Source organism: Podarcis vaucheri (genome assembly GCF_965113315.1).
Source record: "Podarcis vaucheri genome assembly, chromosome: 1".
NCBI lineage: Eukaryota > Metazoa > Chordata > Lepidosauria > Squamata > Lacertidae > Podarcis > Podarcis vaucheri.
In genome coordinates, this window is record NC_138759.1 from 47,920,537 (window position 1) to 47,941,120 (window position 20,584).

At 44.9% G+C, this 20,584-nt stretch overlaps 1 protein-coding gene across 5 annotated transcripts in view; it reads right to left on the reverse strand.

Moving 5' to 3' along the window:
- RGS6 (regulator of G protein signaling 6) overlaps positions 1-19,526 on the reverse strand; it is a 205,396-nt gene extending 185,870 nt beyond the window's left edge. For 3 of the 5 annotated variants that reach the window (XR_014220485.1, XR_014220486.1, XM_082225573.1), the window contains exons 1-2: positions 18,984-19,525; positions 10,035-10,135 (exon numbers count right to left, since the gene is read on the reverse strand). Coding sequence is in view for 3 of the 5 variants with exons in the window: in XM_082225573.1 (XP_082081699.1) it covers positions 10,035-10,109 (75 nt within the window). In the remaining 2 variants the exon portion in view is untranslated. Of the gene's footprint in view, positions 1-10,034; positions 10,136-18,983 lie in introns of all 5 variants that reach the window. The other 2 variants (XM_082225574.1, XM_082225572.1) reach the window with 2 other exon arrangements.
- Between the last annotated feature and the right edge of the window lie 1,058 nt (positions 19,527-20,584).

Consider the following 20,584-nt stretch of genomic DNA (forward strand, 5'->3'; position numbering starts at 1 on the left):
TCCAGAAGCTGCTCACCTGTGGCTTCTACTTCAAGGTGAAGTGTTACGCTTCTGCCCCCCCCCACCACTACTGAGTCACAACCAGCAGCTGAAACCCACAGATTACAGCTGAGGATAATTCCAGTTCTGTGTGTGGTGAAGCAAAGCAGAAGCTTCGCTTCAAATGAGTTCTCAGCACTGTTCGAAATTAGCCAGGCATCAGGCGCATTTTGCAACTGGCGTGGGTATAATTGCGACCACGTGGAGCTCCCTGCTAGATTGGCGACCAACATCTCCATCTGTCCGGCCCCTCCAGCCTTCTTAAGCAGGTAAGCAGAAGAGCTTATTTATTTCATTTATATCCCAAACAATCCAGGGAAGGGTGGTTTATTTAAGGGTAATAAAAGTCATCCCTATTCACCTCACAGAGCTACAATTCTCAGAGTGGTCTAATGGCCATACCCTCTTCCCAGGAACTGTAGCTCTGTGAGGAGAACAGAGGTCTCTCAAATTCAGCTGTCAGTTTCCTATCTGCGACCAGCTACATGGAACATATATCACTACTTCCGGATACTGGTGCATTTCCAGGCACCATTCGAGGTGCTAGTGCTTGCTTCCCTGTCCGGAAAAGCTCATCAGGGACCAGCTGAGATGTCATTCTACTGCCAGGAGATGGCCTTTTTATGATGATTTTATCCAATCTGCTGTTCTATGCTGAACCTTTTATGCCATTGTCACTTTTAGCACAATTTACAAGCAGCAAATAGATATAGCAATAACAACAGTATTAACTGCAGCCTTTGGCAGGATGATGAGCGCCTGAGGTTTTGAACTACAACTCCCATCAGCCTCAGCCAGTACAGACATCACCCGTGGCTGATGGGAACTGCAGTCCAAGGCATCCGGAGGATACCAGGTTGGCAAAGCCTGGTTTATAGCAGGAGCAGCTTATTATGACTATTGCTGGTGTTTTCTCACTATAGTGCAACACTGTCATAATAGTTCCTAAAATCATTCAAATAAATCAATGCAAAATTGGAAAGGGTGTCAGTTTAACTTTCCAGCTCAGGCATGAAAATACCACTGGACACTGTTCAACGTACTGTTTAATTAAGCAGCAGCATCCAAAAGTCTCCCAGCCATTACATTATCCATCAGAAAGATTACAAGTAAAGTTATAGATTTCATTCCTGGCACCATCAACTATAGAGGGGGGACAGAAAGCTCTGGCATTCAAATTAGAAATACATATTTGAATGCCCTCTTTCAACCACTTAGCTTCTCTTCAATAGTTAAGCTATTTCACCCATAACTGTGTCTTTCCCCTGTGTGCCATGCAGCATAATCTTACACATGTTTACAAGATCCACTGTTTTCAGAGATGCTTACCCACAGGTAAGTGTGCATAGGACTGCAGGCTGAAGCACATTACCAGGAGCAGGTCCCATTAACCACTGTGACATTTATATATGGAGATACTACCTTGCTTTCATATAAATAACTCTGTTCTCTTCCAACAGTCTGGATTTGAGCCAAGGACGTAGGCATTAAACTATCTCCACTTACCATGTTTAAAATAAAACTATTTCCTTCATTTTAGTTTGTCAGTTTTCATTCCAAAAACATATGCACAAATCCATCGATGCTTAAAAGGAAGCCCTGCCTGCCTGCCCAGGTATGCAATGGAGTGGGGAAAATTAAAATAGAATGAGAAATGTAAGAAGTCCGCGCTGCACTTCCTTCATATTCCATTTAGGAAAGAATCTCAACTACTCCTGCTTGAAACCCCTGGGGAGGCCTCATCAACCTGACATGTCTTAATTTGAGCTTGTTTTCCAGGTCATTGGCTTCCTCTCTCGGTGCTTCTCCATTTTAAAAACTCTTAGTAAAAGAAGCGCAAGATCCACCCAAAACAATTTCTCTAAATATGCAACAATTTCCCAGGAGCAGAGATGGCACTCTTGACTCGCTAAGAGAAGGAACCATGACCTGACTGACATCCATGCATTATTGTCTCTCTGGAATTGGGCATATGTCACAAAGCCAAGTGCATGCCCCATGCAGGGTGCAGGGATGTGACTGGCTTATGGATCATATCCCACACTTCCCTAAAGCCTTGATGTGATGAGCAAAACATGCCCTGGCAATTTTTTGTGTGCTTTTCACAGCACGATTTCAGAGTAACTAATCCCCTTCCCTCCCTTTCTGATCCTCACCACAAAATTTTGCGTTGAGCTGGTATGGCATAATGGTTTTAATACATATTATATAGGAGCTAGTAGACAGCATATAGGGACGCGGGTGGCGCTGTGATCTAAACCACTGAGCCTAGGGCTTTCCGATCGGAATGTCGGCGGTTTGAATCCCCGCGACGGGGTGTGCTCCTGTTGCTCGGTCCCTGCTCCTGCCAACCTAGCAGTTCGAAAGGACATCAGAGTGCAAGTAGATAAATACGTTGCACCCTGTCTAGGGTGAGGCCTACTGAAGTCCAGCCACTGTAGTCACCAAAAACGATCCCCACAGAGGACAAACTGAGAGGTGGGGTTTCCACATTCCACAAGATGCACTGCTATTTGACAGTCGAGTTGGCACTGGAGGGGAGACTGACCAAGGCTGTCTTCTGAGAACAGACAGATGCTGTGGTTGAAATTGAGCTGATGGCCCACGAACATCTGCATAGTCAAAACATGGAGTGCTGGATGCCAACTGGGAAAGACTGTAGCTTTGGGAAAGAGCTGTAGTGCATTTGCCTTGCGTTTCCCAGGTTGAATCCCCACCATCTCTAGATGGGGTGGGAATGGTCCCTGTCTGAAGCCCTGGAACGCTGCTATCAGAGGAGACAATACTGAGCTAGGTAGACCTATGGTCTAACCCAGGACAAGGCAGCTTCCTGTGTCACTTCTGGTACTGGAATTAATTGCAGCCTGAAATTCTTTTATTGCAACTGTGGGGTAGAAACAGAAATTCTGTTCTTGGTAGGGTTGAGTTTTAGCCATGGAGTTCTTTCACCCTCCCCAGCCAATTGATTCCAGCCAGGCACCAAGCTATTCTATGAACTCAGCACATTATTTTCCTCACCTAAGTGTACAATGCTGGTGCAAATCCCAGCTGATCTGAAATTTCTCCATTGGCAGATTCAAAGCAGACTGTCTTATCCATCTGAAACAGCAACGGGGATTTACATAGAGTAAAACTGCCTCCTAGCTACTTTAAATCCCTCTTGGCATATTACCTCAGAATTTTGCCTTCCTCTAACCAGTTCTGATATAGCACTGTCATTAAGTCAGATAGCTCTAATCCTTCAATTTTTATATACCTTTGATTCCCCATTCACTTGCATCTTGTATCTTCTTTGCAGTGGATTTAGCCTTCAAGTCCCTAGCCCCCGTATCTCATTTTTGATGTTCCTCTTCTCCTCATTGCTTAATCCTAGTAATTCCAAGGCACTCTCTTCTCTCTCTCTTCCTCACAGCACAATACAGAAACACAATTTCCCTCATACGCTCCCGTGGGGTCTATAACAGGAAATATGCACTGTCCTTCCAACTATTACTTATAATATATATTCATTTGTCACTTATGCAGAGTGATCAGTAATTAAAAAACAGCATGAGTGCTACATGTCAAAATATTTCCCATTTCTATTTTCATGCTGAAATTGGGAGTCTGAAGTGGGAGGATCCTGGGAGATTGCAAGGGCTGCCTCTGCAAGAAGAAACATGTTATTTTGCAATCTTTGCCGTTGTGGAAACGGCTGCTGCAATTTTTCATGAAGTTCAGAACCTGAACTGCTCATAAGAGCAGATCACTCACATCAGCAGTTGCTTAGTCACACTGGTTATCCAACTGCAGTAACTTTTAGGAGACAAGTGAGGAACCTGTGGCCCTCTAGATGCTGTTGGCCTCTCAACTCCCATCATCCCTGACCATCGGCCACAATGGCTGGGACTGACAGGACTGCAGTTGGAGTCCAACAAGGGCCACAGGTCCCTCACCCATGGCTTAGAACCTTAGTGTTGTGACACACACATACATACATACATACATACAAACACACACACACACACACACACAAGTCCAGCAGCAATCCAGACAGTAACATGAGATGCCAGAGGCACCAGCCAAGGATCAGGTTCAAGGATCTGAGGCAGCTGCTGGAGATGTGGAGACCAGTAGGGATGTAGCTGACAGTCCACAAAAACCTCCCACAGAACCAGGACCTGTAGAGTTCTGTGAGCCTGAGGAGCCCACTACCTCATCATTCCAGTGGCACACACCAGGCAGGGGGCACATAGGAGGATTGCTCATCTTCAGACCAGAGGATTGGCTCTTTAAGGAAGGAAGAGTTCTCTACAAGGGTGGTCAGAGAAAGTTGCTCACTGAGAGCTATCCGTGGTACTGAAACAACTCCTAACCCTCGTTGCTCCATGGTATCTGACACCAGACAGACATAACGCTTAACACTTAAACCAGACCTGGAATGAAGAAGAACTTGTGCCAATCGTACCAAACAATTGTAGACAGGAATGATCTGTACAATCTCCTGCCTGCCTCTGAAAGCCAAACTACCCCAGAGGAACTTCATCACCAATGCAGGCGTAGTAGAAGGCAAAAAGCATCTTCCCCAAAAGTGAAGTCATGGCCTGAGGGACCTGAGCTGTGCTAGCCACCATCGCTGTTCGGCATGTGGCACATGCCAGGTCCCAAGAGCACAAACCCAAGTTGGTCAACAATAGGAGGAAGCTAGTGGTGGAGGGTACTTAAATTCAGCTTACCTTCCCACACAACCTACCAAAAGGTGACACAGCCAGCTTAAACCCAGCCAACCAAAAGCCAATTGCATTGAGAGTAGAGTAGGCAAGTGCCCTCAAAGGTCAAACAGATAATTCCTACTGAGCACCATATGGTAACCAGCAAAAAGTACCCTGATGGAAGGGTGAGAGGACAGGATGCTGAAAGAATAGAAAAGGAAGTGCTTGGGTGAGGTCTCTCCTCTATATAGGAGGCTTGCTTCCCCCTACAGGCCTCATCCCTCATCTCCTCCCTTTAAGGAAAGAATTTGAGAGTCTTCTTCGTAAAAGTAGGTGGAGTAAAATCACCCCCAACTAAAGGCTGGGAATGCCAAGCTCCTAAACGTATAGGAAAGTAGATCATTCTTTGAGATATTTTCTGACTTAAAGGCTCCAGAAACTGAACAGCACTATTTGTCAAGTGAAGCAGTTTACACACACGTGCACACACTGGTTTTTGGTGATAATCGTAGCTTAACAGGGTTAGTTCCTCCACAGGGATGGAAAGGGAAATGCTTGCATTCTAGTTGCCATGGAGGCATCAAGCAGGTGCTGCTGTCCCCAGTGTGAACTGCCCAGGGACATGAGATGGGTGGTCAAGTGGCAATTGCAGCAGTAGCAGTTATTTTCTGTATTTTTCCTCTCCTGGGGGAAAACGGTACCTTGCTTTGTGTGGTGATAGAAGATGACAGTCATCCAATACTTTCCTTCCAACTTAAACCTAATATAGCCCTTCCCCCCAGTCCTCAAATCACACTATAGTTAGCATGAATTTGAGGAAAGTGCTGACTAAGCCCTGTTGTGGTGCAGGCAGGCAAAGGATCATTTCACACACCTTATTTTTCTGCAACCCTTGAGGGGAGCTTAGGCAAATGGCCTCTTCAGCTTCAGAAAAACTGCTAGTAGTACTGCGTTAATATACATGTCAAAGGAGCAGGTTGAGAACATGAGATCAAAGACCATTTGAAGGACTCCTCCCAGAGGGCTCCCATTTATACAAAAGCAAATTAATAACAACAACAACAACAACAATTTATTATTTATATCCCACCCATCTGGCTGGGTTTCCCCACTGAGCGGCTTCCAACAGAATATTAAAACAGGCTAAAACATCCAACGTTAACAACTTCCCTAAGCAGGGCTGCCTTCAAAAAGTCCTTGACATCTGATGGGAGGGTGTTCCACAGAGTGGGTGCCACTACTGAAAAGGCCCTCTGCCTGGTTCCCTGTAACTTGGCTTCTCACAGTGAGGGAACCGCCAGAAGGCCCTTGGCGCTGGACCTCAGTGTCCAGGCTGAACAATGCGGGTGGAGAAGCTCCTTCAGGTATACTGGGCCAAGGCCATTGAAAGAATAAGCCAACTTTCCCCAGCCATCCAGATGTTTTGGACTTCAGCTCCCATCTAGGCAGCTGCTGTTGAGCAAAACATATGGATGGCACCAGGCTCAGGAAGGCTGAACTAGGCTAAGATCATTCTTTACTGAGCCAGGAAAACATTTTTACATTCTTTGCCATAATGATGATGATGATAATTCAGAAATAGTATTAGGTTCTCCTTTCATATAAATTCATCCATGAATCCATCCACTTACAGCAAAGTCCTCTCAAGTTCTACTCAGAAGCCCCAATGAGTTCAAGGTAAGTGAGTTCGAAAGAGTTAAGACCACGTGGCACCCTACAGATGTTGTTGGACTCTAATTCCCATCAGCCCTGGCCAACATAGACATTGGTCAGGCACGACTGGAGTGAGAATCCAAAAACAACTGGATGGCATCATGTTGACTATCTCTGCAGTATAGGATTGCAGCCGCCATTTAACGGACCTAACTAACTTCTACGTAAATATCCATAAGCCTCTACAGCAAATAACACAAACATGACATTAATCTTAAGGGACTTAAAATGCAAGCAGTTTTTATTGGTGGGCGTGAGTTCAAAGTATCCAGTGTTCTTTGGGCCAAGCCCCACAAACTGTTTATCTGCTCCTAAACAGATTAATTACTCATACTTACAACATATACACATATCATTTTAAAATACAATTTGTCCCAAATCCTTTGCCATTTTTTTTATAGTTCCCCTGAACTCCCTCAAAATTACGAAGTTCTTCCTGATAATGAGAGGCCAAGATTTGTTCTGTGGCCTTTTCTGCCAGATGGCACAAAAGCAGGCTTCTTTCTGGCATGGCCCTCAGATCTCTTATTTTTATGAGTTTTATTGCAGGAAAGTGAAAGCCCTGGGCCATTTGGATCTGAGAAATAATACTCAAATGAGCAAAGCAATCAGTATAGCTTAGATTTCAAGGACAAGTGACAGTCATGAAAAATCAATTGATGTTCCCTCTTACTGCTTGTTTAATAAAATATTTCGCATCCTCCCCGCGTTGTTTCGAATTTGCCCATCTTCTGCCATGCTTCTGCCAGTGACAGACATGGAAAGAAGCAATAGGAGCAGAGAATGTTGCCCTATACAAAGTTACAGCATTGGTCCATCTAGATCAGCACTGTTTGTGCTGACTGGCAGCAGCTCTCTAGGTTTTCTGACGGGGGTATTTCCCAGCCCCATCTGGAGTTGCTGGAGACTGAATTTGGGACTTCTGCATTCAAAGCAGGTGCTCTTCCACTGGGCCCCAATACAACCCAATTCACTTCAAATGAAAGCCCTTTAACCTTTGTAGCATGTGCCTTGGAAGAGGGCAGGATTCTACATACAGCAACACAACAAGAATCTGGGGGGAATGAAGAGATTACTGTCTTAAAGGTTTTCTGACCAGTCATGACTCTTAGACAGTCTGATGTGGGGGTAGTCAACGCTGGGCTACAGCTGTTGGCCATGCTTGCTGGGGTTGATGAGAGCTGGACTCCAGCAACATCTGGAGAACAACACATTTGCTTTCCCTGGTTTTATGACTCTATACAGCACATCAACAGTCCATAGTGTGGAAATAAATATTAAGCTTATGTATCTTACAAGTGGGGGACCTGTGACCCTCTAGATGTTGTTGGACTCCAGTTCCCATCAGCCTCAGCCTGCATGGTCAATGGCCAAGGACGATGGGAACTGGAACCCCAATAGCATCTGGAGGATCATGCATTCCTCCTCCCAGTATATATGATGCTGCCCAATATTAACACTCATTTTCAACTGCACCAGAACCTGAAATATAATCCTCTTCATACAGATTCATACTGTGTTTGTGTAAAGAAAAATTGTGCTTGACAATGGTAGCCTAATGAAACTCAGCACTTCTATCAGGATATATAGTTAAACAAGATTATTGATTCAGATTCATGTGTAAGTTCCACTTTCAGCATGTTTAAAGCAAGCAATTAGTTTAGTTTCTGCTTTAAAAAACAACAACTATTCTTCGTAGATGAACAAGTACTAATGTACAAATTAATGCTCTCACAGTCACATATAACTTTAAAATCTATCTCCTGAAGTATTTCTAATGCGACATTGAACGTATTGAATCAGATAATGCATTCTACATTACATTTTTTAAAAGGTTTGGATTAAGTAGTGGTAAAGCTCTTATACAAGGACTGTACTCTTTCCAGCTATACATAAAAAGGTGCAGATTGCTAGCAAGGAATCCATGGGGAAACCGCCCCGTGTCAACAGTTTAATTACCAGAGAGAAGTCTTGTTCTATTCTGACATAGTGCCTGATGTGTTAACTTGGGGGCAAGTGCTTTCAAAACATTGGCTTCCCATATGAAACCTGAAATAGAACAGTCCCCGCAAGGGGATTTCTGCTATCTCATTATGGAAAGATAAAATAGCCTTTACTGAAGGCTAGGCTGCATTACAGAACTTGGCTGGTAATAATAGGAAAGGTTAAAACCAACAGCTTGGTCTTCTTGACTTTTGATTGCGAGTAAGCAATCTGCAGGTGCCTTTAATAAAGGCCCGCTATGACCATGATCTCACACACTGCACAAGGAGGTTTCCAGAGGGCAGAGTTCCTCTGCTTCCCCCATCCCCCAGTATGCCAACAAAGTATGCGAATTGGATATCTGATACACACACACACTGAATACAGGAGCTGTGGTGGTCTCCATGCTGATTTCCGCTAGTCCAAATGGCAGTCAGAAGTCTGTTACAGTTGACGCAGTTGCTAAAACCTCAAACAGGAACTGGAATGCACAAACTTAGAACCATTTGGTGCATTTTCCATTTCTCCCTCCCCTCCACCTCCTGGCTAAATGCTACAACTACTTTAGCACAGCAAGGCCACCTGGATGCAGCTCCAGGATGTCTACTGAGAAGTAAGTCCTACTGAAGCCAATGGGACCTACTTCAGTTTAAGTGAGCAAAGGATTGCAGGCCCATTTTATATATCACCACTTTCGTGGTCATAAGGAAAAGTGCCGTTATAATATGCCCATCAATCCACTTGAACTTCTTTATCAACTAGTAGGATATTATAGTGACATCTCTGTTAAAATGTGTGCCAAAACATTTCCAACATAGCCCCTTCTTTGGAAATTTTCGTAGAGTGGCTTATACTGGCTACATGGGACTATTTTGGAACCTTCAACTTGCAGACAAATCATTTTAGTTGGCCGACTCTGGGCAGCATTCAACTAAATAGCTGCTCAGCTGCAAGCTTTAGTGCTACTGCAACAGGATCCCCCTCATACCCTCTCCCAGTGCATGCCCTGTGCCACCCCCCAAATCTGCTCTGGCAGGCTGGAGGAACCCCAAGAACAGATATGGGGGGGGGGGAGAAGTGGAGAATATTCCATTGTGTAAGGGGAAATCCTTGCACTGACAGAATGTTTTGCTTAGCACTATATTGAATACAGTCCAAAGTCAAAGTGATTTATGCCAATTAGGTTCCAATGAAGTCAGTCAAAAACTGCAGTAAGCTTGGTTGTGTCTGTCTACTGTTAAAAAAAGCAAACCAAAATACCAGTTCTGCAACAGACTATTATGAAGGTGAATCTAATTCAACCTATTTTTCTAGCAGTCAGTGATATCTTACGTTTTCCTTTTAAATTTACAGGTAGCGTACCCAAGTACAGACAAAAACAACAGAAAACCATTAATCTTACAGTACAAAACCTGAAGAATCCATTTGGAAAATAAGTCTGCAGTCCTATGCACACTTACCTAGGAGTAAGTCTCATTGAACTCACTGAGGTTTACTTCAAGGTAGACATGTATAGGATTATGCAGCAAGTTATTTTTTGAAAACATGCAAACAGTCATCCAGCTCAGAAGCTGGCGGAGAAGTAATGAATGACTCTGAATGTCTTACTTTTCTGTAAACAATCATATTTGGAGAGCTCTCCTCTTGATCAGCTGTTTCCATGTCACTGGATCCCTGGGCCATTATGAACTGCCTTCTTTTCACCCAGGCTGTAAAAGGGAAGAACATTATTCAATGGGTCACCCAGAGGAAGAAAGACAGGAAAATATATTCACAATCAAATAATAAGCATAGATATAGAAGACGAAAAGTGTGATCAGGAATTTTATTCCATCATATAATGCCTGAAAGGCATGAGATACAGAAATATTTTTATCACACTGATGAAATAACAGACTGGCAAACGTGAGTCTAAACATATGCTTACTGCCTTGCCAAGGGGCAAGAAGAATTTTGTTTTCTTTGGATGAGAGATCAGGTGAGACAAGGGTATGTTTGTAGGATTTTGCTTAGTAATTTGCTTAGAAGCAAGTACAGTGGTGCCCCGCAAGACGAATGCCTCGCAAGACGGAAAACTCGCTAGACGAAAGAGTTTTCCGTTTTGGAGGTGCTTCGCAAAACGAATTTCCTATGGGCTTGCTTCGCAAGACGACAATGTCTTGCGAGTTCCTGCTGGGTATTTTTCTCCCCCCCTTTTTCTAAGCCGCTAAGCCGCTTATCAGCTGATCCGATCAGCAGATAAGCCGTTAAAAGCCGCTAATAGCGCTAATCCACTAATCCGTCAATGGGCTTGGTTCACAAGACGAAAAAACCACTAGACGAAGAGAATCACAGAACGGATTCTTTTCGTCTTGCGAGGCACCACTGTAATGTTGAACTTAGGCTTGGTGCTGTTGACTGGGGCTGATGGGAGCTGCCGGGCAACAAGTTGGGGAAGGCGTGATTAGTCTCGTTAAGAACAGAAGACCAGGGCCGCAGAATCAGGCCAATGCTCATCCTGTTCTTACAATTGCCAACCAGATGCCTGTAGGAACCCTGCAAGCAGAACATGTGATGCTACTTCCATTGAAAGACACAATCAGGAAGTTAATTCTTTTTCCAGAAGTTGACAATACAACAGACAAATTCAACTCCATCATGACTGCATGCCTAATTAGAATGGAGAGAAGAGGAGAAAGGGAACATTTGCCATTACTTTTGCTAATAGACAATACATTAGAAAAAGCATCAGACCATGCAAAAATAAAGTCAATATTGGCAGAGTCTAAATAGTTTCATCATCATTTAGCAAGGAGATTCAAAGAACACGATCTGTTATTTTATGCCAGTGGACTGAGAGGCATCAACAAACTGCTATGCATCAAGCGTATAATAAAAATGTATTTTTAGGGGCTTAATACCCAACCAGTTTAGAACATTTCACAGTTAATGGCCATGATGAATTCCACATCTAAAAACAGAGGCCATTAAAATAAAGACATTAATATGGTAGACAACAGTGGATGAGATTGGAAGTGTGTGCAGAGTTTTTATCTTAAAATTCAAACACACTGACCCAACTTTAGTGAAACGAGCTACCCCAGAACGTAGATGAAGATACACATTAACAATGCAGTTCTAAACTAGAAGCGTGTCCCAATGAGTTCAGTGGGGCTTACTCCCAAGTAGGTATGAATAGGATTGTATGCAAGATGCACAACCGATAGAACATAATACAATGCGTGCAGACAACAGCATATTCAAATGTGCATTTATTTGTCTGTAGTTCCTGATAAAGCAAGTAATATCTGCTTCTATGCCTGCACCTCCTTTTCTGGATCAGGGTGAAAAAATCGGACATAGATTAAGATACCTTAAACCAGTGCTGAGCTAAAACAGAGAAGTGAACTAAAGCCCCATTTCTGGGATTGGCAGAAATGTATGGCCTGGAATAAGTCACTGCCTTTTAGCATCTGTAAAATGGGTTTCTACTATTTAGGATAACAGTACTGCAAATATTAATACAATCAATATTGTTGAGCACTTTGCAAATTAAGAGAAGAGCTATACAAGATTAACACTCAGCAAAAAGGAAGCACTGTGCTGATAGTGTCACAGGCCGAATCCTGTGCATGCTTCTTCCTTTGAAATAGCAGGAAAGTAAACAAGTGTTGTCAGATCCCAGCAAGAGAAACATGTGAGTGAAAGCTGGTGTACATGGAAAGTTTTCCCTGCTGGACAATGAACAGCACACATGCAGGTGAATTGTGTAGGTGCACTTCCTAAAGCTGGTTCACTATAACCAGCGCTTGGAGCAAGGCACACAGTTCCCAATCTCATGTTGGGAAGAGCATGCACAGCTCCAAGCACTGATTATAACATTTCACAGGTGAAAATAGGGACCTACTCATAAGAGAATCCTTATTTTCCCATTCCAAGGATCACAGACAAGATTCCCCCACCCCAACCATCACCACACTGCTTTGCTTCACCTGCTGGTGTAAGCTAATGACCACAAAGATACACATTCCTCAGCGTATGGTTTCCCCATATATCCCTCATCTCACATATCCCTCTGCCCTTCCAGTGAAGTGAATGGAAAAGCTGTTGTACGTGGAATGAATAGGACATCACTAAATTGAAGTAGTGGAGGGTTAGAGCCTTGTCCTTAAATAAATCCCCTCTTTATAACGCTCAAGACGTTGCTATGGCAGGATATTGCTTCACCAATAATCAATTTTGCATAAAACCTGTGGCTTATCTTTCATCTTATTCCTTAATCTTCTATTTATGACATCAAATTCTGTTGCTAGGGAGATGCTTACGCAGATCATTATGACTTTAGGTAGCAAGACAAATGGCTAGTTCTTTTGCACACACACCCCTCCCGAAAATAAACACACACGCCACTACAAGGCAAAACTGATTCCCAAAGGGAAGGTTGGTCATCAGTTACAGTATAAAGCTGCATAATAATGCTTATTCATGACTAAGATGAACTATTCCACTGGAAAGGCACATACCTAATTCCCAAACCCTGATGCAGTTTTTTATCTGACATGACAACTTGTCACTTTAAAACAGGGCTTGAACAACGACTGATGTCGTGATTCAGATATTCTTGCAAAGATTTCTTAGCAGCAAGGAACTATGAATATTAGCTTTATGGGGGTCTATTCAGAGTATCAATTTGAGGCCTAACAAACACACAGCTGCGTATTTGTTGTGCGGATCATCCAGACATCTTCCTACCAGAGAGCATGGCTGACTCAGGGATAAACTGCAATATATATTTGCTGTTGGTAAAATTAGTTAATTGTTGCCTCACCCACAGGACCATCACCATTTGAAGCAGGGTGTCAAACTGAAATTGAACCTTTATGTACAAACTGAGTTCTCAAATCTCATGTATTTTGTCTCAGAGTGTGAAGTGCTTCCCTCAGATGAAGACAAAGAAAAGGTGAATCTAACTAAACTGTAGGCCATGGGTCAAAAGGCAGCAGTCCTTCATATGTTTGTTGGACTACAACTCCCATCATCCCTAAACTTTGGCCACATGCTGGCTATGGGTGATAGGTGCTGGGAGTCCAAAACATCTGGATCCCAAATGGCAAACTGGGTGTAACTGAATTTTCATGCCTTGAGTTACTTCTCAAGAGTATGAGATTTCCTTCATCAAAGCAAGTTCCACAAGTGAACCGCCCTGAAACCTGAGGGTATAGGGCAGTAAGTAAGTAAGTAACTCAATCAATCAATTAACAATCAACAATCAACAGTGGAGACCCCTGCTCTAACTACTCCCACATGTTCCAACTTGTGTTTTATTCCTTATTACAAAAGATTACATTTTTATTTGCAAATTTAGCAAGAAAAGGAGAACAGAAAAAGAGAAAAATTAAAAAATAAAAAATAAAAAAGAATAAGGGGGAAATAATAATGATACAAATTATATACAAATAATAATAATTAACAGACCACCGACAGTACCTGAATCTTAAATTAAGCCCTCCAGATACTGAAATAGGTAGCCATACAAAATTGATATCAATATGAGATATGATTGAATATAGCCGGGGAAATGAGGTCCTCAGACCACTGAGTACTTATAATCTCTTAGCCACCATAAGGGCTCACAAAACCCACTTTTGTTGTCCACTTGTTAGTCCCCATACTACAGGGATATAATTTCAGAATATATGAACATCTGCCATAGCAAGGGCTTCACCAATACAAAGCTGATGCAAGGAACAAATTCAGACTAAAAGGAATGTATCAGTGGACAAGCCCACATCAGTTGCCTCAAATAGGCATTCTCAGCATTACACCTTCAACATCTATGTATGTTAGTCTTCCTATACAAAAGTTGTGGAGCCCAACATACTCGGAATATCAATTTTGGCTGAATCAATATCAATTTCAGGTCCAAGAAAACATTCTGCATAGATTCAAAAGCAATTTCCCATTGTTTAGGCTGCACAATACCTTCTAATTCCCTAAATTCTAATTGAGTTTATACTAAACTAAATAGCTGAATACGGAAATCCAATGAAGCTAAAATCATCAGTAAAGACATCACAACAGTAACAACCAAAGGCATTTGGGACTAAAAGTGAAGGATAAAAGCATGTGCTTCTAACTGGTGGCAAAAGCACTCCAGAGTAGGTGACCACCTAAATTCTTACAATAACCCTATGAAGCAGGTTGGTTTGAGGGATTAGGATTGGCCCAAGGTCAGCTTCCCAGTGAACTTTCTGGCCAAGTCTGGGTCTTCCCACGCAGAGACCAGCTCTAGTCTACATTGAATACACCCCACTGGCTCTTGCAGATTCTGAAAGCTTTCATGTAGGAGGCTTAGATTGCCTTTGGGCTGCTTTTGCGCTATTTATGCAGATGTCTGATCTTTCTTCATGTGGAAGAGAAAGCGGAGGAAAGACATTTAGAACAAGTAGTGGTACTCTGGCTAAAGTTACATTTATATCAGAAATCTGCTTTAAGTCTCATGCATGAAAATGCCCTTCACTCCTTGGATGGGTGGGAGAGACAAAATAAGGTCTCCCTTGCCCTGCTACACCATCCATGAATCCCTTCCATCTTATAACCTCTGCAGGATAACCTTGGAAGTCCCAGCTGAAAGGCAATAGTACACTCCCCACCCCAGTTCACAGGTAAAAAGGATGGATAGAGGAAGGAATAGCCTTGTCAAGGAGCGGAACATGTATTTTAACATTTGTTTTAAACTGATTTTAATATTTTATCTTTTAATCTTTGTAACACATCCTGGGAACTCATGGGCATGGGCTGGTAAGAACCCTATCTATCTATCTATCTATCTATCTATCTATCTATTTGCATGTTTTTAAAGGCTTCTCCAGACTCACTTGATACAAGCCATTTCCAGCTCCTGTGTATCACAGATTTTGTTGTTGCTGCTGCTGTTGCTGCCCACTTTCCCTCTTTCCCCTGAACCCATATCCTCCAGTCTTTGAAAGGACAGCCTTTAAAAGCCATGATATTCCACCCTCCACACTCATCTGCAACCTGTGAACAGAATGGTATTGTTCTGAAATAGGACTTGTAGGATTATGCTGCAAAAAAAAAAAAATTAAAAAAATGGGAACACAGACGTACCCGAGTTCCCTTCCCACCTTATAAAATTATCCTTTCCAGAGAAGTATTTCTCAAATTCAGCAGTGCAATTTCAAGATAACTATTTAGAGGAAGAAAGTACTATGATTCCCTAATGATGCTGAAGGTGACTCCTTGTATGCAAGTCCCACCGGCTTCAATGGAAATTAAGTGCATACAAGTGTGCTTGGTACTGCACACATAAGGATTTCTCTTTAGTTATAGCTCTGCCTTGTTGTATTTGGTTGTGCTTATTTGTTGGTTTTAAACTGCACTTGTATGCTGTGTGAGTTAATTTCACAGACACTTTTATACAGAAACCTGGTATCTTTTGAGGGTGGGCAGTCAACAAATAATTAATTAAAATAAATAAAAGCATACACCTGCATTGATAGGCTATATAATTTTATTTAATGAGATTAGGGAAATAATGGTGAAGTGCTCAGGCTGCATCCTTTGAATAAACTTGAAGTGGATTCTACTAAAAATGGAGAGACTTAGCAACTCGCCCTGCACAACATGGAAACCCGCATCATGAACGCAGCCCATGCCGGCAATGCACTGGGGGGAGGGGGGGTCTGCTGGTTAATTGACAACCCTGCTCTTCTAGCAGTCTCATTGTGACCTGCAAAAACAGAAGGTTTATCAAAGTCTCCGAGAGCAGGCTTCAAGCTGTGCGAGCCTGTTCTGTGCTTAGGATAAGGAAACACAGCTATTGACAGGACCGCTGCCTCCCAAGAAAAAAATCCAGCAGGCAACATGTTCAACCAACTCAACAAGCAATCAAAGCTTCCCTTCCCTTCCAAAGCCCACCTGGGCACACTAAACTCCCATCCATGGAGCCTTAATTTTAAGGGACCACAACCTTAAGGCTTTTGCTAGCACTTCTAATCCCCCCAGTCCAGAAACATGGGGTACCCAAGACTGCTCCACAGCTGCTTTCACACAGAGCTGGTGGGGATTTGTGCGGGACCAGCATGGCCATGCAATGCAGCTGTGAGAGCATTGCACACTCATGCGCAACTGGGAATATGGAAAGACGCCTGCACTCAGCACTCTTCCTGTCTCTGTCACCAGCCAGGTCTTGCTAATGGCATGGGGATGAAATCGGTCTCACATCCAAGCAAGAGCCTTTGGTTTTCTTTGGAAAGATGTGCAGATAAGTAACATGCAAGTTCTCAGTCACTCCATGGCAGCATATTATATTTAAATATATTTAAAGCACATACAGAGCCAAAAGGAACCATGGGGGCTGTAGTTCACAAAGCTCCCAGCACCATTAAACTACCGTTCCCAAGATTCTGTTTCGGGGTGGGTGCTTTATATGTATGATGGGTATGCAGCCGCAACTCAGTTATGCCAAAGTACTTACTTGGCTTTAAGTGACTCTGTGCACACTATATCTCCAAAGAACATGAATGGCACACTTGTCCCCTCACAGAATTCTGGGCACTGTAGTTTATCAAGGCTGCTGGGAAATGGAACTCTGTGAGGGGTAAACTACACCACCCAGAATTCTTTGAGCGAAAGAACATGCTCTGAATGTGATTTAAAGGTATAGTGTATATACAGCCTAAATAGAAGTATGTGTGAGTAAGTATTGCTGTCTTTTTAGTTTGTTGTTGGGGGAGGAGACTATGCATCTACAACTCAAAGACAGAGGCTACCCATAGCTGAAACCTCTAACCCACTGAAAATTGGCTTCTTCCAGTTCCTATCGCCCCATTCACAACATGATGCATTCCACATTAAAAGGCCTTCTTGGGGACAGCTGTGAAAACCAGATTACAGTGCAACCCTAGTGTGGTTTACTTGGAAGAGTCTCATCTGATCTCAGCGGGTCAGAGTTTAGGATTCCAGTCCCATCCCTAGGGCCCAACCACCCTCAACTCCTTTGTGGAACAAAAGGAAAGTGTAAGAAGCAGCTGAAAGACTAGCAGTAGAACCCTAGGCGCATTTACTCAGAAGAAAGCTACGGTTTTCCCAGTAGTGATGTATGGAAGTGAGAGCTGGACCATAAAGAAGGCTGATCGCCAAAGAATTGATGCTTTTGAATTATGGTGCTGGAGGAGACTCTTGAGAGTCCCATGGACTGCAAGATGATCAAACCTATCCATTCTGGAGGAAATCAGCCCTGAGTGCTCACTAGAAGGACAGATCCTGAAGCTGAGGCTCCAACACTTTGGCCACCTCGTGAGAAGAGAAGACTCCCTGGAAAAGACCCTGATGCTGGGAAAGATGGAGGGCACAAGGAGAAGGGGACGACAGAGGACGAGATGGTTGGCTAGTGTTCTCGAAGCTACCAGCATGAGTTTGACCAAACTGCGGGAGGCAGTGGAAGACAGGAGTGCCTGGTGTGCTCTGGTCCATGGGGTCACGAAGAGTCAGACACCACTAAACAACTAAACAACAAGAAGCAGCAGCAGAGAGACTAGCAGTGAACCCTAGGCACATTTACTCAGAAGTAAGCACCTCTTAGTTCAACGGGGCACACTCCCAGAGAAGTGGATGTAGATTCCAGCCTAAAACGCAGCAGGTCGTGTTGGGAAGACCCCCCTCGGCCCTTCCTCTCCCCAAGTACTTCGGGGCCTGGTTGCAAAACCATTTATTTGCTTTGAGTTTTAAAATCAATTCCCATTCTTCGAATATACGCGAAACTTGCGACCTCTAGCTCTGCAGGTCACCGATTCAAGCGCGACCATTTTCCAAGCGCGGTTTTTTCCCTCCACCTCTCCCGCCCTTGGACTGCATTTGAACAGCGCGTAGCAAGACGCGACCGCCGGCGGCAAACTCTTGCTCCCAAGTTTCCTCCAAGGGTCAGGGGCAAGCGGCGCAGCAGCCAGCCAGCGCCATCCCTTTGCCCAGCCCGTTGCTTAACGATCGCCCTCCGCGCGCGCGCCCCGCGGCCCCGATTCGCAGCGCCCCGCTTAGCACGCAAACCCCGCTCCTTTCCTCTCGGCGCAACCCCCCCCCCGGGGAAGCCGGCGGGCGCCCGGGGAAGCAAACGCTCCCCGCGCTTAAACTGAACGCGCGCACCCTCCCCAAGCCCCCGGCCCCGCATGTAAATAGCTGCGCTCCGAATGGAACGCCGCGCCGAGGGCGCGTTTACAACGGCGACGCCCGCGATCCAGTGCGTCTCCTCCAACTCATTTGCGTCCCTAGAATAACAAAAGGGGGAAGGCAAGGGGGCCGCGAAGCTGGCTGGCTGCTTCATCCGAATCCCGCTGCTCCTCCTTTTCGCACCCGTTGCACACACACATTGCTTGGGGCTCGGGGTTAAGGAACCGAAGAACCGATTTAATGAGTTCCCGTGTCCCTTTAACGTGGGAAAGCGATGGGTGGGGGTCATGCATTGCTAGGCATCGTTGCCCCACAAAGCTCTGGGGATTTTTTTTGGGGGGGGGAAGAGGGGGGAAGAAACGAGGACGCTGCGCAAGGGCGATCGTAATTTACCTTAGCAACCAAGGATCTGCTGTGGGTCGCCTTCGGCTTTTAAATTTCCCCTGGGCGGCAGGGAGCAGCCTGATTCATGTTGAAGCCGAAGTGGCGGGCGGGGGGGGGGGGAGGCGGGTTAAAGGAGAGGCGGCTTCCCCGGGGATCTGGATCTCTCTCTCTCTCCCGCCCGCCTTTCAGGGGATCTTAGACGCCGTCGTCTTCAGGAGGGCGCCTGCCGGCTGCCAAAGGGGTCGCAGGAGGGCTGGCAGCGCCGCTGGCGAAGGTGGACCCGGGAGAAGCGGCGGAGCCCAGCTCAACATGCTCGGCGGCTCACGCCTCCCGTCGCTGCATTCCCCCTCCGCGCGCGCCCCCTTCGCTCTCGCCTTCCCCGCGGCTTTGGCACACGCTCTTCTTCGCCCTCGCCGTCTTGCTCCGCTCGAGGCCGGGCAGTGGCGGGGAGATCAGCCCAGCGGCAGAGGAGAAGAAGAAGAAGCCACCCCGGCGGAGCCGAGGGAGGAGATGTGGACGGAGAAGGAAAAACAGAGGCTCCAAGTCCCAGGTTTGTCCCTTGCGAGCCAGCGGGCTGGCGGGAGTAGCAGCAGCGCCCGCTGCAGGCTGCGGGCGGAACTGCAGCCTCGTTTCCAAAGGCCTTATAGAGAGAGAGCGCGGCCCGCCCGCCCCCAGGGAGGTGCAGCAGAAAAAAACCAGCAAGTTTGTTTGTTTGTTTTGTTTTGTTTTGTTTTGTTTTGTTTGTTGTTTTGCTTAACGTACCTGAATTAATGTCAGGGCGGTGCACATTTTAAATCGCCGGTACAATGCTAACATCTCCCCCAAATCCACACTACTATATTATTAAAAAGAAGAACAACACCCGTTTCACATCAATACAAGAAAATTGAGAGGAATAATGAAGACAGCCCAGGTCGCTGACACAATCGCTCGTGAGCGTCATCTCCTCTCCCTCAGATGGCATAAACACGTGAAAGAAAACTCTCAAATACTATCAAACACAAATGTGTGCCCACTGTCAAGCCTGGTCTGAGGCCATGAATGCAGCCAAGAAATGTTTTCTCTCTGCTTCCATTGTGTCCTCCCAGTGCCAGCCAAAAGTTCTTCAGAATGGCTTCGGGGCCTTTTACATGCTGGCCCCAAAGAGGTGTCGGAGGCCTGCATTAGCTTGTTTGTGAAGCAGTTTTGGTATAATGGAAGCATCAAAGGCCTGGGCTGTGATAAGTTTGCTAGGCACTTCAAGCACAAGCCCTTTCGCCTTCATACCAATACAGTGGCACCTTGGGTTAAGAACTTAATTCGTTCTGGAGGTCCGTTCTTAACCTGAAACTGTTCTTAACCTGAAGCACCACTTTACCTAATGGGGCTTCCTACTGCTGCCGCGCCGCTGCTGCGCGATTTCTGTTCTCATCCTGAAGCAAAGTTCTTAACCTGAGGTATTATTTCTGGGTTAGCGGAGTCTGTAACCTGAAGCGTCTGTAACCCGAGGTACCACTGTATTGATTCCTTTGCTATTATAATCTCTGGTGAGACATCCAGCACACTGTCATATATAGTTCTGTGGGATCAGTTCCAGCTACGGAGGCCTGAGGATGTGGACAAGGTCTTCT